At 44.7% G+C, this 17,236-nt stretch overlaps 2 protein-coding genes across 2 annotated transcripts in view; one reads left to right on the forward strand and one right to left on the reverse strand.

Annotated features, from left to right (window-relative positions):
* Window positions 1–21: 21 nt before the first annotated feature.
* LOC128302418 (pseudouridylate synthase 7 homolog) lies at window positions 22–2,830 on the reverse strand. Its single transcript, XM_053039239.1, has 4 exons — window positions 2,504–2,830; window positions 794–2,442; window positions 483–722; window positions 22–405 (listed from the first exon to the last, which is right to left on the reverse strand). Exons 1-4 carry the CDS (start codon window positions 2,725–2,727, stop codon window positions 323–325), a joined length of 2,196 nt encoding a protein of 731 aa, XP_052895199.1. The 5' UTR covers window positions 2,728–2,830; the 3' UTR covers window positions 22–322.
* A 1,991-nt stretch (window positions 2,831–4,821) lies between these two features.
* The window catches only part of LOC128302439 (semaphorin-1A), an 86,531-nt gene continuing 74,116 nt past the window's right edge, over window positions 4,822–17,236 (forward strand). Inside the window, exon 1 of the mRNA XM_053039261.1 lies at window positions 4,822–4,941. The gene's annotated coding sequence lies outside the window, so the exon portion shown is untranslated. The remainder of the gene's footprint in view (window positions 4,942–17,236) is intronic.

Below are 17,236 nucleotides of genomic sequence, written 5' to 3' on the forward strand. Positions count from 1 at the left end.
TAAAGAGCGACAAATTGTACGTTACTTCGGTATTGTTGCATTTCATTTTATCATTTCGATGATCATAAAAATAAACTTAATTGATTGAAAGAAAAAAAGGTACAGCTATTCCCCGAAATACACGGTAACTCTTGTGGATACGAAGATACGTGGTTTTGAAATTGGGAGCTTGATTAGATAAGAGCAACAATTTCAAGCATTAAAAGGAATGGCAAAATTTTGGTTGTAATTATTTTTCAATCTTCGTTGCTGTTTTCCTTCAAAAAGTCACTTAAAATGCTGAATATATTGAGAGTAGATAAGGAAAATTGACTTATTAATATCAGCGATATTGCACTAGGTGATTAGCGATACGCGGAGCACAATGATCTCGGGAACGGTCTGTTGATGATACCATTATCATAACTGCCAATAAGGATACTTTCAAAAACTATTCAAAAGTCGTTGTACTTTCAAGCAGTTTGCTTAAAAAAACTATTCACCCATGTCTTGTTTCGCTCTTTTGCATTGCGGTTCGTCGTCTGCATTCGGCAGCAGTGGAGAAGATTCTTTTTCCTTATTCAGCTCTTCTGCCTTAGCGGCTGCTTGGCCTAATTTTTCCAATGTTCGTTGATTACTCGACGAGGTATCGGTTTTCAAAATTTCTCGCAGAGCCATCGTAGCGTATGTGGACGTAGGTAGTCGGAAGTCCAAAAGAACCGCTTTCTGAGCCGACTCGTTCGCTGTGGAAGGTCGAGAATGTGATGAATTTCAATAATTAAATTAACCAAAACGGAACACTTTCGCTATTCACCTGCCCACTCAACAAACGGTGGTTCTGGAACTTTGTTAAATCTATCCAAATCAGATAGAATAAGTGTGTCCGTTGCGTTCACATAGTGTACAATTTTCCACTCCAAACGTCCTGGTAGGACAAACAATTTTCGATAAGCTCCGGCCAGTGAAAGACTTTTCGATTTTAACTGCAATTTTTCGGACGACAGCGCATCTTCGGCCATTGACTCTTCGTACCAACGGGCACAGTCATTGCTCGGGTACGTTATATCATGCCCGGGAAGTGGCAAAACTATATCGAACATAGTGTACCGTTCCGATGCGATATCGTCTGCGGTGAGAGGTCGTACAAGATTCTTGAAGTAGGATTTTTCTGCTGTGCCACCGTCACCATCCTCTGCTTTAAGCTCGTTTTGTTCTGCATCATCGTTTCGTTCTGCTTGAAGCGCATCAATTGCACTTAAATCGCCATCTTCATCACCACTCATTGTTTCAACCTCTGCAATCGTGGCTTTATCGTGATTGTCCACATAAACCAAATCTCCTTCTACCGGTTGAAAGCCGTACTTTCGAATGCGTTCTGAAGCAACACGGTTCCAAATCAAGCTTTGATAAGCGTGCAAGTACAATAATCGTACGTTCCGAGGCAAATACCCAATGGCGCCCATGTAATCTTTTGCACCATGATTTGCCAGGCGGCGTAACAGTAACGCTTCGACCGACTTATTCGCTGGGGAAAGGGTTTTTAATGCTTCTGAAGGATTGTGAGTTTCTGCCCAAGTCGATCGCATTTGCACCATGTACGGATGATCATCTTCGCGCGGCTGCAATATCAAATCGCACGCTTCCTTCCAGTTACCCTTGAGCAATTCGATGCCGATCTTGTACGTGGGCACTGAAGCACAGTTTCCGAACCGTTGCAGACCATAGTAATTGATAAATCCTTTCTTGCGGAACTCTTCCATACAACCGTTGATGGTTTCATCGTCGGCAGTCACTTGACGGAGTGCAACGCGGAACCTATTACCCTGCAGTTGTCCCAGTTTCAGAACGTTTGGTTTAAACGAAAAGTTACCAACGGTAACGCACCCAGTACTTCGTGCGGCTTGAATAATCCTGGCCGGCTCTCGCGTCTTAATACACATCCACTGTGTGGTTTTAGCCCGTCGGTCCTTCGTCCCGGCGTAGGTCAACACGGAGGGAGGACAGCATAAGCTTTGGCTAAGCAGAAGCGTCGCCTGAATCGTGTCAATATTTTCTTTGTAAAGCAGGAAGTATGTATACTCATGGGGCCATTTCCATTTCTCTCGCCGATCTTTTTTCTGCATTTTGCTATACTTTGTGACCTGTATCAACTTGCGATCTCCTTCGGTTATGGTCGAACCCACAACGGCAGCACCGAAAATGTCCTTTATGCAATTATGTATTGCCGTTCGATCCTCTTTGGACAAGTTAGTAACATCTATTTTCACAGATGGCTCTCCGACGCCATCGACTATTTCCTGAATCCGTTTCACGTTCTCGACTTCGATTAAGCGCTCTAACTCCTTTTTCTGATCTTTAGGCACGTTTTCTTCCTCCAACTGTATCGTTGGTACTACTGAAACTTCCGTTAGAATTGCTTCTTCGCCATCAGCGCTTATTTCGTTAACGTGGAAGTCTGAAAATCTATCACAAAAGAACGGATATCATTGGCTATGCAAACCTTTGAAAATCGCGAACAACTAACCTCGACTTTAGAATACCTTGAAAACCTTCCAACTTTGAAACATATTCCGTACAGAAGATGTCTTTTTCCGCGATACAGGACGTCCGAATGGTGTCGTTTAAATGATTGAATTTCTTCCCGGGGTTATGCTTGCTGGAACTGTGCTTATGTTGGCCGTGCCTTGGTGGACCATGCCTTGGTGGGCCATGCGTACGCTTATTTTGATTAAATCGTTTTCGCTCCATCGCCGATTTAAGGTGTACTGAAATAAGTGCACAAAATTGTTGTTTTCACCGTACAATATTAATTGTTTTCGAGCCGGCTAGCTGGACAAAAACGTGCGACTTGTTGGGTTTATTTTGACGTTTTGATGTCGTTTGTTATTTATTGGCACTGTACAGACTGCATTCAGGTGAGCACATAGGGACAGCTTCATTGTGCTGGGTAGTTTTGGGCCAGAAAATATGAATTGTTGATGCTTATAGAGAGATCTGCCATGAACCTGTTTTTAAAATAAAAGCAAAATTCATGCAAACAATACAACATTGAACTAATGACCAAACATAAACATATTTACAAAGTTATGATAGTTTAGCACTTTGGTCCAAGATGAGCATGTTCCATTCCACAATGCGAGAGACACGATGGAATGAAAAAGAGTTCTCCGAAAATCTCTTTCGCACTGCCAACCCTCTTGAACAGTTGGAGGGAATGCGAGAGATTATGAGTGAGTGTCAGTCTCTCGCAGATCGCTAAAGGTAAACAAATGTTTAAATGATTCAGAAAGAAAGAGAAAGATGATGCGTGTGGTAGAACACAATTCAGCATCGGAATAGCGCGCGTTCAGTTCTCTCTCACCGTTGAAAGCGCATGGACGAAAGAGCGTCCTTAGCAGTCGTGCGTTTGAGTTCGTTTTGTTTAGCCGGCATTTCGAAACAAAAAATTGTAATATCTTATTATAAAAGATCAACCACAGTTATTCGGTAATTGTGATCTGATAGTGTGCTCCGATATATTGCGATTGTAGTGCTTCAGGTGTAAAATAAGGTGGCCTTAAATTTTGGGTACTGGCAGGTGTATGATAGTACGATTGAAGGATCATAAATGATGGTTGAACGGAGAGGATAGTACAACTTGATCGAGAAAGGATTCAATCGGTACCGTAAATGTGCGCCATCGAAAACGCTTGAGGGTGGAATGAACGCCGCAAACAAAAGCACCTGAAACAAACACGCCATTACGATTCCTACTGAGCATCTTCTTCATCCTGTGCATTGGCATACGTTTAGTGGAAAAGAAACAGTGAAAAACCACGCAACCAGCGTATGGGGAAAGATACGACCAGAATACAAGCTGGCAATAAAACGTGAAATATATCGTAAAACGATAGTAAAAGAAAAACAAAAAGGCTCAGCAAGTACCAGGAAACAAATGATCGAAAAACTCGTTTTGCTCTCGGCGCGTGTTTTGTAGTTGTGTGTGTGTTTTTGTGTTTGATTTTACTCCATGCTTTTTAACGTCCTCCTACCGCTGTTGCGTGAAGGAGAAAGAGAACGTGATCCCGCGGTTGCTAAGCGCGTACGGGTGTGAGAGAGTGAGAGCAGTGAGCTGTGCGCTCAACTTACGCGGATCGAGCAGGCTTGATATAAGCTATCCAAACTGCATCGATCAAGATTATCCTTCTGTTTTGGGGGTGTTTGGCGCGCGCGCGTGTGTGCTAAAAAAAGTGCAAACATTAATATCGAAGAAGAAGAAGCAGCAACAAATTGCTGATAAAAAACAAAGCAAACAAACGCCCATATAAAACCATCAATCGCGTATTTAAGTGCCTTTACGATAGTGCAGTGCCTTTGTTGCGAACGCAAGCAGATTGTAAAGCAGCAAGAGGAAAACAAAAAAAAATGCTCGCTTAAAATAAAGTGCAACGTGACGATATTTTCTTGTGCAACTTCACGGTGACCGTGTATGTGTGTGGGTATGTTAAATGCTTAAAAAGTTCAACGTATGAAAAAGTGCATTAACCACCAAAGCAAGCAAAAGAATGAAATTCGGTTCACGCTGCCCTAGGTGAATTGCTGGCTGCGCATTGGTTGTTTTTTTTTCTCGTTCAATTTCGAAATCTTACCCTCCTGCTTTATGTGCTGGAAAACTGCAGCATACAATAAAGCGACAAAAAATAGATAGAGCATCGTGTGGTTGAATTAACGAAAAACAAAACCGTCACCAGCGTCACAAGACAAGCTGATGTGATGTTTAATATGAAGAAATAGGAGCCTATTTCTTACCACGAACGCGTGATCGTTTGCTGATCGATTAGGTGTGTTGTGCGTTAACGTAAAGCGAGATACATTGAAGGTGCAATTATGGGCCTAGATCCACGCGTGTGAAGGAAATTTAAATACGCTGCCGCAGAAAACAAAAATCCGACGAAGAAGAGTACCATCACGTCTTCGATAAAGGTAAGAAAAAAGCAGTTAGGAGCGGAACTGGTTCATTGCTTTTCAAAAAGTTAAATTAAATCACTATGTAAATTATGCTCAAAAGGAAAAACGCTTTTCCTCCTCCTATCGATCATTGAAATCTCGAAGGCCGCAGGATGCTGGCGATTATTTCGTATCCGTTCATTGTGCATGGGAATCTCGTACTCGTGCCTGGATTTAGATGGTTGATTTTGTTCTAATTTTCTCTCCGTTTCCAGCACGTTTTTCTGCCGAGTTTTCCTTGGGTGGCTAAGCGTGTTCTTTTTCTGGATCTGGATACCTTTTCGGGCATCTCTACCGGAGCACACGTGCAATGCTCGAGAATTCGTTTCCTGCCCGTTCGGTGGAGATATGTGTGCTGAAGTTGTGCTTTAAATTACTTACCCGCGAAGCATGAATTTGGCTACAATTTAGACATGATTGGTGGGTTCTGTACCGATCGATTCACTTTCAATGGTGAAACGTATAATAATCATCATTACGAGCCCTTCTTCCCCGATAGGCGCCCATTATCGCCCGCCACTGTCTATCAGTGTGTGGATGTGATCAAGGTTGTGTTGATATGATATTAAGCGGAACATTATACCTTGCTCTACACCAAGCTCGTAGGTACAGAGTCCAAAATGAAGCAATTTGTGGTGGATAAGTTTCTGTCAAATCAATCAAATAGCAATGGCGACTCTATCCTATAATGACTCTATTACTTATCACATTCTTGAGTATTGAATGGAGTTACTAACATTGTAATGTTTTACGTCTACTTCTGTTCAATTTATCTTGCCACAAGGGTTGCACAACAATTTAATGTCGTCTTCCAGGGATATTGACAAGTAATTTGCCTCAATGAAAAAATCAAAACCATTTAACATTCCCCAGCAATTCGAGTGGGCATAATTCCGTGAAAAATCACTGTTGATGCAGCTGAGTCACAGTGATTCCTCATGCGGCACTGCAATGCACGCAAGCCTTGCGCTGCGTGATCGAGATGCTCAATTGTGATTTGCGAATGAGCGGAATTTCAATCGTCGTCAAGTCGCATGTTCGTCTAGATCAAGGTCAATTGAGAAACAAATAAACAATTCCGGCCACCCTCTATTAGTGGGTCTCCCCCCATCTTGAACTTGATGTTCTGATAGATGAGGCAACGAAGACTTCCTGCTGCCGCGGGTCCACCTTTTGCCGATCAGCTCTGCGCATTGGCTGGATCGATCACATTCCGATCGAATACGAACGGTCATCTTGTGTGTTTGTTATCGTTTAATTGCTTACAACTCGCGCCATGGACACATCGGCATGGGGTTGTATTTTCTAGCCAACCCAACCGGTTTTTGAGATGCTGCGTTCCATCGAACCAAATGCCTTGTCGTTGGGCAAAAAGGGAAAAGGGAAGATGAAATCAAATATCAACCACCGGTGGCAGGTAGTAGCAACAATTTGACTCGAGATCAGATCAATCGATAGATTTATTGTTCCTTGAATCTAGCACAACAGCGTAAAAAAAAACAAAATGGAGTCGGACAAGTTTGTATCACTGAATGATTGTACCGATATAAAGATAAATAGAAGAAGCATTAATGTGCATACAGTATAAAAATTATTTACATTTTGCGTACAAACTTTAATTGTATGCACGATCGATGCTGAAAAAGCCATTCAACGCAATTTCTCACAGTACAAATAATTGTTTAAATTATCTTCACTTTAGTTTTTGTTTCCATATTCAAGCGGTTTTCTCCATGGCGCGTTGCGTGCACAATTTCCACCTTCAGCCTTTCCGTTTGCATTCTGGTAATTTGTTTCTCAATGCGAATTGGTATGGAAAACGAAACTGCTTACTTCACGCATTTCGTGGACCGATTTTTTGCACCACTTAAACATTCACCCCATTAAAAATGGCAGGATTATCGTCTTCCGCTGCCCGCCGCACGGTGCTAGCAAACATCCACCGTCGTAACGCAAAAGTGGACGAAATAATCGAAACCCAGCGGCAGCGAGTCGTCTGAACCGTCTCCGGGGTGTTATTTCCATATACTACACCTCGGGCGTGGTGGCGTGCGGTACGGACAGCAAAATACCAGCAAAACGGCAGATCGTAGACGCTGATGCGCAGATTTTTGTTTGGGTGCGCGCGCGCGCGTCTGTCCGTGCCTCTGCCGGTGCCAAATTAACGTGAAGAATGAAAACTCTTTACACATTCCCTTTACCTTTCTCTCTCGGCGATGTTGGGAACGGGTGCGGTGCGGTGCGGGGTTGGGACATCAAGATGGGGACAACCCGAAACAGTCTAGTGGGAAGTATTTTTATCTCACGCGCTACTAGGACGTTCTACTCAATGATCGGCGATACGTGATGGTGTAGCAAAGGGTGAGCATGAAACGGGAATTCGTGGAGATTCCCTGTTTTGCTCGATCTCGAAAATCATTTTCACCGCACCGCGCTACTACTGCAATTTTCTTCCCATTCGCAAATGGCGACCGCTGTACAGCGAACGGCAACGCGAAGCTGATGTGATGTCTATCGCCTTGTCGCACGGTGTAATGTGAAATGGCATCGTCGATTAAGCGCGCTCGGTACGGCGCATCCCCCGTTGCCTGATAGAGACGAGATCGTCTTGGGAATCGTGATCGTGCCCTATGCGTTCTTTGCTGTATTCGATTAAATGTTCGCCGTGAGGCATCTTGCTCGCGACTGGCGTACTGTTGGCTTTTCTTTTTGAGCGCAAGAAAGAAAAGCGCATTAAACACGTACCGATTTTTTAGCCTTCCTGGTGCGATCCGACGAAGACGATGTGCGGGGAAGAGCCCTGGCTGCCACGCCGTTCTACACATATGCCCGGTTTCATCCCGACGTAAGTGGCGTGCCTGGCGCTTAAATGTGACATTTGTGATGCGCCCCGATACTTGAACTGCGTAGGTGCGGCCATGCGCGCAACTCTAGGCGACGACATTTATATCGGTTCCGGGGATCGGCCGAGATCACTGCACCAAAGACAAGAGACCGACCCCTAGCCGATGTGCAGGCGCGCGTGCTGACACTTATCTATGCGGCCCAGATCACACCACACTTTAAGCTACCTTGTCTAGCGTCAAGATTCGTTTTGTTTGTGGATTTTTATGTTAGTGTGTATTTTTTAAGGGTTGAGAGAGAGAGTACGCTTGGCCAGCAAATGATATGTTTTAATAGCATCGAAAAAGACCCGTTAGAATCACGCCCCGCGTTCTGACATAAACAACGCCAAGAAAGCAAAAACCCTCCGGCGAAACAGATCCTGTGCGAAAGCGGATGAAGAGTAACCCTCCAGATATGGCGAAGATGGGACACACACAGAAGAAACGGCCCAGCGAGAGGGCGTCAGAAGAATCGAAGAATAGTTGCACAGCGAGTTTCGCGGCGTACGTGCCCGGACGGTTTAATCGCGAATAGGGTAGAGAGTGAGCTTTCCTCTGCTCCCGGGACACACGGGACACATGGTCTGGGGTCGTTCGAGGGGGCTTTGTTGGAAAAGATTGGAGATCGTTGGCCGTCAAGAGGAGGATCTTGAGTTGTTTTTTTATTTCAAACGCTCGTACGTGTTCGATTCTGAGCGTACAATGGCAACGAGCCCTCTGGACGCAAACGGTACACCATATGGTAAGCAAGGATTGAAGGCAAGCAAAACCCCGGAGATCTTCTGGAGCACCGAAGAACTTCGCGTCTTTACGGCGTTCGATAAGAGTCGATGGACGCTTAAATGGGAACGAGTTCTAGCAAAAGCTGGAGTGCAAAAACTTGCTGCCTCTCTACGAGGATCGAGCGGAGGGGAAAGCCTGGTAGATGGCATCGGATGGTGTGGTCTGCGCACAAATCGAAGTTCGCTCGGGACATTTAATGTGTGACATGTTGCTAAACCGGTTAAGTGTACCGATGAGCCTCCGGTGAGCCTTTGCACGGCGCTGCACAGTCGTCACAGTTGATTACGTATTCTTCAGCATCTTCGTGCGCTAGCAGGCGTAGGTACGGCAACTTTGGGGCCTATCCTACAATTCGTTCAGTCATTCTTTGCACTGACGGGCAGACGTCGACTGCAGACGACCGCGGGCTTTGCGCACAATAGCGATGGTGGAAGATGGGCTGCACAGGAATGATCCAGCGCTGTTCGGTGGAGATGTTTCGAAGCTCTAGTCCAGCAGCCGCCATCTTGTGGCTAGATGTTCCGGGGCTAGCCTTTAAGTGTGCAGACTTGGTGCGATCGTTGTCGGAGCATCGTATAGGGTGATCCTCTGAGCGAAGTAGAGGTAAGCAGAAGCTGGTAGGTAGGAGCTAATCAAGATGAATGGTACAGATTTCTACAATCTTCCACCCTTTGCGTCGCCCATCACTACTGCCGATTGTTGGAGGCGGTGCTGTTCGTTTTCTTCCAAACACACTTCCGTGGTTTGTGACGTCGCCGAGCACTCTAATAGAGTTTGATACTTCCATTTTCTTTCGCTCTGGTCTTCCCACCCAAGCCTCGTAAGCATCAGCGTAAACGAGAATCAGGAGATCCCGGCTGGATAAGAAAGTAAGGCTCCGCGTTTGGTGGGCGAGGAGTGGCTTTTAAGAGGAGCCCCAAAAAAAAAATATACGCTACCGAACGGAGCCGATTGGGCTATGTCAACAGCAGCGGCATTATTCGATGGAAAGTAGACACGAACAAAAAAAAAAGATCTGAAAACCAAAGCATCAAACAAGAACAAAGGGTAAAGGTGTACCCACATCTTGAAGGCTCCGGATCGTCAGTCTGTTTGCCTTCGTTCTACACGATTTTCTCGTTTTATATTGTGCGTGCCTTAACCTTTCCACTCTTCCAGCCACGTTCCAGCTCGTTTGGTTTGCCAGGGTTCCGCCAGTGTGGGGCCCTTCGTTAGCAATTATCTACTGCATTAAATCAGACAGAACACGATGATTATAGAAATAAAAAACGATATAAATTATTACAGCGCGGAGGTAGTAGCGTCTGGTTGAACTACATGAGCATCATCGGAGCAAGGAACCGCGTTGCCATCCTCAAAAGCTCGCTGATGGGGAGGTTATGTCGTTTGCGGACGGACAGCCACTTTCTTCTTGCTGGTCTTCAGAGCTGCGGAGGTTTTTAGCGGCGATCAGCCGAAACCCCAGCAAGGAATATGTCTTATTCGTTCGTCAAGCGCCGTGATCTTGTCTTGGCATGTCCCATTTAAATATAAACACTTACCTCCACCCGCGGGGATATACTGACGGGCGGACTGACGGAAAGGTTAGCATCGCAAAGGATATTGGTGTGGTCTTTCGTGGATCTCCCATATCCAGCTAGTGGACGGTTCCTGCAAAAAGCTTGAACTTGTAAAGTCTTCCATCCCCGTTGGGAATATTGTGCTTCTTGTTCCCATCGCATCGTGTCTGCCGAAGGTTTCTCCTAACCTATCGTAACGTTCTTCCGTTTGGATGTGATCAAACAGCCGCTTAACACAAAACGTCAATAGACTAGCGCGGAACTGTTACCATTGGCTGCACAAGATGCAGACTAAACATTTCCCCTTACAAGGCACCGCTACTATGCGTCCATTATTGACAATTTATTGTGATGTTTTAGACCCTCGGTGTCGGGTCGATTCAGGCGGAAGGGGTACGCGATTGCTTCCATGATAATTTATTTCGATTCACAGAGAGCAGCACTGAAGGAGGAAAAATCTAAAAACAATGGACGTCTGAATGGAGCAACCGGTCGATTGGTGGAGATTTTCCATCCCGGTGGAAGAGATGGAAGCATAATGGGCTGTGGTTTGAAGATGGGAAGCTCGCACACTCCACACAAATGTCACATTTGTTGCTCAATTTTCCGACCGCTCTGCCGCTGGAGGAAAGGTTTGTGGGAATGTTAGGATGCGCTTCTCGGTTTTCTCTTCCCTGCAGGGTGCAACTAGAGATATGAGTCGCAGAATGTTGGGATTTTTTTTTCGCATGTCCAATGCACGCTAGGTTAGTTAGAAGCAGATAACATTGTTTCAAATCGCGGCAAATAAAATGTCACCCATGGCTGGATTAACCTGTTCTGGCAATTTTGCTTACGCTGCTACCTGCTGCAGTCGCCCTAGTGTTTCGCCAGTTGAAATCGATCTTACACACCCCGGTTGGTGTCCGGTCGAAGGACATCCAGTTTTCGTTTGCGAGGCTACCGCATCGTGCTGTGCTCCGATTTGCGTCTAAATCGGACAGTTCGACTAACATCGGTCGTCGGACAGCAGTGCAAGCGTGCTAGTATGGTAGGAAATGCACAGGAGAACGTGAAATGAAAAATGAACCGTTTACCTCGTTTACACAAACTGACATGGACAAACTGACAAAACAACATGACACAGAACGCGGCGTGCCCCAGCGAGCTAACGCAAAACATACAAATCACGACCATGCTTCCTGCTGCAGCGTATATTCCAGCTCTTACTGTGCATGTGCGCTTGTCACGCCCAGAGCAGTGAATGACGACGAGGTTACTGGAATTGAAAAAGGGTTTGTCCTGGATCGAACGTTTTGGGGAAGGTCTAATCCAGCGACCGATTACGCAGATCACGTACCAGTCGATCGAACTGTGGAAGATCTCTGGACCTGCTAAAAGATGTCTAGATGATGGATAGGTTGGTAAATCACTCACTCTGTTAGGCTTTGGCCATGAAGCATATTCCCAAATTTCCTTTTGATCTCTCCATTCTGGGCGAGTGTGTGTGAAGATACTCAACCCATACTACCTGTTGCATTTAACCTTCATAAAAAGCGCACAAGAGCCAGGTGTAAAAAAGCTACCCCTAATGCTTTGCTCTTCTTCTTCGAGGTATGGGAAGCGAGAATAGAACAGAGGAAGCAGCTTTTTTTGTCCATTCTACCCTCGGTAGGTACCGGCTCAAAAGGGCTCTATATACACTTGGCACAATAAAACAGTGTACGCATCCGTGCGTGCATTGGAAGATGGAACGGTTGTACCTCACGTACCGTTCCATGGTGTTAGGGGGCTTTTTTTGTGTGTGTCCGAGGTTGTGTCCCATAGCGTCCGTTGTGGTACAGCTCCGGCTTTCACATCATGTTTGTGCAACGTCTGTTGTCCACGGGGCTACGGGTGTGTATTGTGCGCTCCCTCCACGTCTTCTCATCCTTCCTCATCCCTGGCCATGCACTTTTCACCTCGATGCACACACCGATACCCCGTCATGTCGAGGGATGTTGGGATGTGCATGGCAAAAAGGGGCAGGAAAGCGACCGGAAGCGTGAGATAAGCTCGACGGTTTGTTGGTTTTCCCCTGGGCTCGCAATCGCGCTCGGTCTGCGTTGATTAGGTGATGCTGGGACGCATGCATGTATGAAGGTTACCGAATTGTTGGAAACATTCGAAATGTTGGGCTCGTCTCACCGGCCACGTGTGCGTGCAGCGAGCGAAACGTGCGTGTTATGAAACGTGAGTAAAAACGAATTTTCCATCTCATAAAAACACACTCCTGGAGAGGTTTGTTTCCGGCAGTTGAGTCTTGCGGGAAAAATAAAAATTGGTGATAGAAAACCATTTCTTCCCCACTAGGCATGATACTTTTTTCATTAGCGCAGAAAGAAAACATCCCTGGCATCATGCATTGTTTGCGCTCGTAAACACGCATCTACACCAACATCCACCGAGGACAAAGTGTTGATTTTTGAGCCACACCGAGAGAAAGATTGAATGAGAGTGCAACGGCAGAGGGAAGCGTTTTTAAAGGGCAGTCTTTTAGTGCGATCGTGCTAATGGAGAGAACCAGAATTTCTCCCAACGCACGGCGGCGCATTGTGTAATCATTGTTTTTATTTTCGCTTCACATCCTCCTGGGCTGGAGATGTGAGACTTTTTTTGTGTCGTGTAGACATTTCACTAAAACAACGGCCACTAACCGTGCGTTGATGCAAATGGATGCAGCCATGGATGCATCTACGCGTCATCCACCGCGATGGCAGTGTTTACGTTTTGTAGCAATGCAACACAACGCAGGGCAACATTAAGACGGACCCGCGCACTGTATGTTTACACACTCGTAATGCTTGTTGATGGTGGGTGTCGCGTCGTGCTGTTTGGCGTGTCGTGTACGTGTCGAATGGCCGAAAGAATTGGCTTTCCACCAACGGACCCAATCTGCCGTTGGAAAATGCACAAACACACGAGGGGTTGGAAACACACGAGGGGTGCACGTGTGTGGGTGGATTTGGGGGGGCGAAGAAAATCGAGGACACCCGTTAAAACCGGACGCTGCGGTTACAGTTGTGTGCGGTTTTCTTAAATGCAGCTCAGATTTACTGTGTCAATGGGGGAAGGGAGGAAGGTGAAACAATGAGAAGGGGCGCTGAGAGTTCTGTTACGTGATGTTTAATTTTGAAAACAAGTATTTTAGCATGTTTCATGATTTTGCCTTGTTCTTTGTAAGTATGATTAATAGCAAAATAAATCAAGAAAAATAGTTCTATTGAAAAAAAACTTCGCCGTAAAACGGAGGATAACTTAAGTAACACAGAAATCTTATGGCAAACATAAAGAAATAGAAGAAAAAGATAAACAAAAACAAAAACGAAAAAAATAATACAATAAAAGCATATAAAACACTATTACTAATAAGGAACAAAATAAAACAAGAGAAAGTTAAAACGGAAAAAATGAGTAGAAAAGACAGTTGATAAAACTTTAATGATATATTCAAAGAAATTAACTCATATAGCAAACAAATCAAAGAGAAAAAAAAGGTACTATACATGGTAATACAAAGCAAAAAAACAAGAACTCCCGCAAAAATCCATAAATAGGCACATGATAACGGATAAATGACTGGTCATAAAAAAGGAACGGGACTGTACAACTTGTTTGGCTGGACTGTTTTCGGTGCAATTGACTGCATCGCTTCAGTGTCGTGGAGTTGGTGGCACCAGCAGCCAAGATTAATGCGTATTCGCTCACTCTCCCCCACCCCCACAGACTTCAACGCCGGTGCAGGCCGTCCGATCGATGGTTGGGAGTCGAAAATCTTTAGCATACAGTACGTCTCGCTAGCGCAACAGGTTAGCTGTTGTGAGTGCAACGAATGGAAGCGGTGGTGTTGAAGGGACAAGAACGAGACGGAAGACTGGTTTTTGTTTGGTTTGTTGCTGGTGCATCGAACTTACGTCATCCAGTACGCGCAGGGTTTATGTTTACGTTGATGGTGGTAAACAAAAGGATTTGTACCTTCCGTCCCGCCTTCACGGTGTTCTTTTGCGCGTTTTTGCGTCGCCAGTGAATGTGTGCAGCAAAACCAAATTTTCAGCTTACCGGTTTCGCGGTTGGTGACTTCTTTGCAAACTGCGTCTAAAGGATTCTTTTTCTTGTGGGCATCGGATTGAGTTCGACATAAGGTTGGATTGCGTGTCCGCCAAAGGGTAAAACCAATTATCCTGTTGCTGCGAAATGGTGGGAACGTTTTTTTAAATTCGTTTTTTTGTATTTTAGCAAAAACGTGTGTGATTTATATGCAATTTTGCTGATTTACAAGGCATCGAATGTTTCACGGCTAATATGGTACATTTTATGTTGCATTATCAATTCAAAAATCGAGAAACGCGGGTCGAGTGTTCGGATTGGTTTAAAAATATCCATAATCTTTAGTAAACTCCAGAAAGTTCGAGTGTTCAAAACTCAAAATATGACCGGATGAACCCAATGCGAAATGTAATGGGTCCCAAATGATGCGTGACAAACTGTCAATACAAGTGATTGTCGTTGTTGACACACAGCTTGTGTACCCGCTATTTCTTATCACTGTACGGACCCTGATTGATGATGGTTTCTATCAATTTTTGTTTTTTTTTACAAGATTTATTTTGCGCTTGTTAATGCTAGCAAAATGACGCATTCGTTCAATTTGAGCCAGTAATGGTCAAAATGACATGATTACCGATACTGCTGGCAACCGAATGTCTAGCTGCAGAGACAGATTACACTCGTCTAATTGCAAACCGGCACTTAATTTTATGTTTAGCACGAAAACGTGTTGTTCTTCTGCTTCTTTGAAGCGGAAGCAAACTTGAGATCCATTAGAATTGGTTGCGTTTTATGAGCTTATACTTAAATGAATATCGTATCGTGCGGTTTTGTCGCTGGTCCCATCCAATATGGCACACTAGGGGTCGATTAATCTTGAAAGCCACAATGGTTTTGCGGTTAGGAAGATGTTGCTTTATTTTCCGATTGGTTTCACCTTACTACCGCTGGGAGTTGGAGAGTCTTCGGGGAGTCGATTTATCTCCTAAAGTGAAAAAGCAATTTTATGCTAATGTCCTGCATCTTTCCACTTACCGGTGCTCGGGAGACTAAAACTGAAACCCATACCGTACGGATGATGCGGTCCGCGGTACTGGACGAGTTGGAGCTAAATAATAGCTGGCGTCATGTGGTGCGGTACGGGGAGGGAATCAAGATCGTAACAAGAAAGCGATCGCGATAAAGTAAACGAGCGTAGTTTAGCGATCGTATCTTTGCTGCAACATCAGGTCCTACAGCTGGTCAGTGTAAGCATTGTAGGAGGCTTCAAGATTTAGGCAAACTAAAAGAGATATCTACCGCTTGAAGCAAGTAGATGCAGATAGTATCAAATTGAAGATCGAGTTCAGTTTCCAAGGGTTGAATTGGGTATAGGTTTATAATTTTATATATTTTTCAAGCCCGCATATTCGACTGTTCAGTAGGGTACAATTTTTAGAATGGCTCCAGAGCAACACTGAAATAAAATAAAGCAATGCAAACAAAAAGAATATGTCGCATGACGCAGGATAAACGCGACTGAAAGCGGTTCTCTTAAGAACGGGTTCAGAAGCGGCAAAGGATACGATCACCGCAGAAGAACAGCGAACTGCTCGCTTCTACGGCTGCCCAAGACTTGGCAAATAAAGCGCGAACCGGCTTCTCCATTTTGCGAACCGGTTTGCCGGAGCCCCACGTAGCCCTGAACAAGTGTCAGTTTGGGGGGTTGTAGATTTTCTCTTTCCCTTCTTCTCCTTTTTCTCCTTCTTCTTCTTATTTCCCGTTCCCGGTCGATGTGCGTTGTGTGCCGTTCACTTTGCAAATTCGTTGTTCGCGTTGTTGCGAATAATCGTGAATTTATTTTGTACCTCACTGCTTTTTCGTCCGTTGCCTGTTGTCTGTTTACTTTCGCGTTTTTGTGGGCATGATATCGGTTTCGCTTTGATTCCCTTTTTTGCGAGTATTCCTTCCCCCTCCCAATGTCCTTCTTTATGCTGGGTGATAAGCTATGGAAAAAGGTAAGGAACAACGATTCGTGTACGCACAGCATCCCGCCAATCCGGGTACCAGTCGAAAGGGAGATAATGGTTTTGCGCAGTGATTTTCCATCGTTCCGGTTTAAAATCGGGAATCAGGCGCTGTAAGAACTGCACTGCATCATCCTGCTCTATCTGGATACTTTGAAGGCTCGTGCAAAATGTACGCTAATGTCTTGTGCCACTTGCACGTGCGTGTGGGGCAATTTAATGCTTTTGCGGTACTCTGGCTGTAAAGATCCTTGAACTCGTCGTGGCTCAAAATGCCCGCAGGGAGAGGGTTTCTTCATACCTGACAAGCCGGTTGTCATCGAGTGAGGTAAAAATGAATTGTGCTGTATTGCAAAACGAGTGAATAGTAGCTGAAATTAATCAGCAAAGAAGCAATTCGTTTTGGTTTCGCCAAAGTAAACCCGACGCCATATGACGCCATCAGGGTACGGGTGGGACAACCTGCAGGCGGCTTGCTATAAATATCGCGTAAAGTAAAAATGTGAAAAAAGATTAATGTAAATACGTTACATTGTCGGTTTGCTTAACATTATTTTTAAAATTCAGACGAAGGGGAAAGGTTTAATTATTGCACTAGTCGAAGGTTAAACGATTTAAAATAATCATCAATACGCTTCGTGATGCAATTACCAGTGCCGTGCAGCATTGTTGCGTGCTAACAATCTTTCCGACGTGACAATTTGAAAATAATCGCTGCTTTTCCGTACGTATGATTATCGACGCAAAGTTGCTGTTCTCCCATTGATGAGAAATTAATTGTGATTATTGAAGCTTTTTTGTTTCTATGCGCGATCGCTATTGCTTTTGTTCTTGCTTGATCGGTTCTTGATGACTCATGAGAAGTTGCATCGATCATATTTCATTCCTTCGTTGTGCCATGCTACATGATACATACTTGGTAAACGCTGTGTCTTACTAATTGCAATTCTTTTAAAGCTATGTGTCTTTGTAT

This window comes from Anopheles moucheti, chromosome 3 (assembly GCF_943734755.1).
Source record: "Anopheles moucheti chromosome 3, idAnoMoucSN_F20_07, whole genome shotgun sequence".
Taxonomy (NCBI): domain Eukaryota; kingdom Metazoa; phylum Arthropoda; class Insecta; order Diptera; family Culicidae; genus Anopheles; species Anopheles moucheti.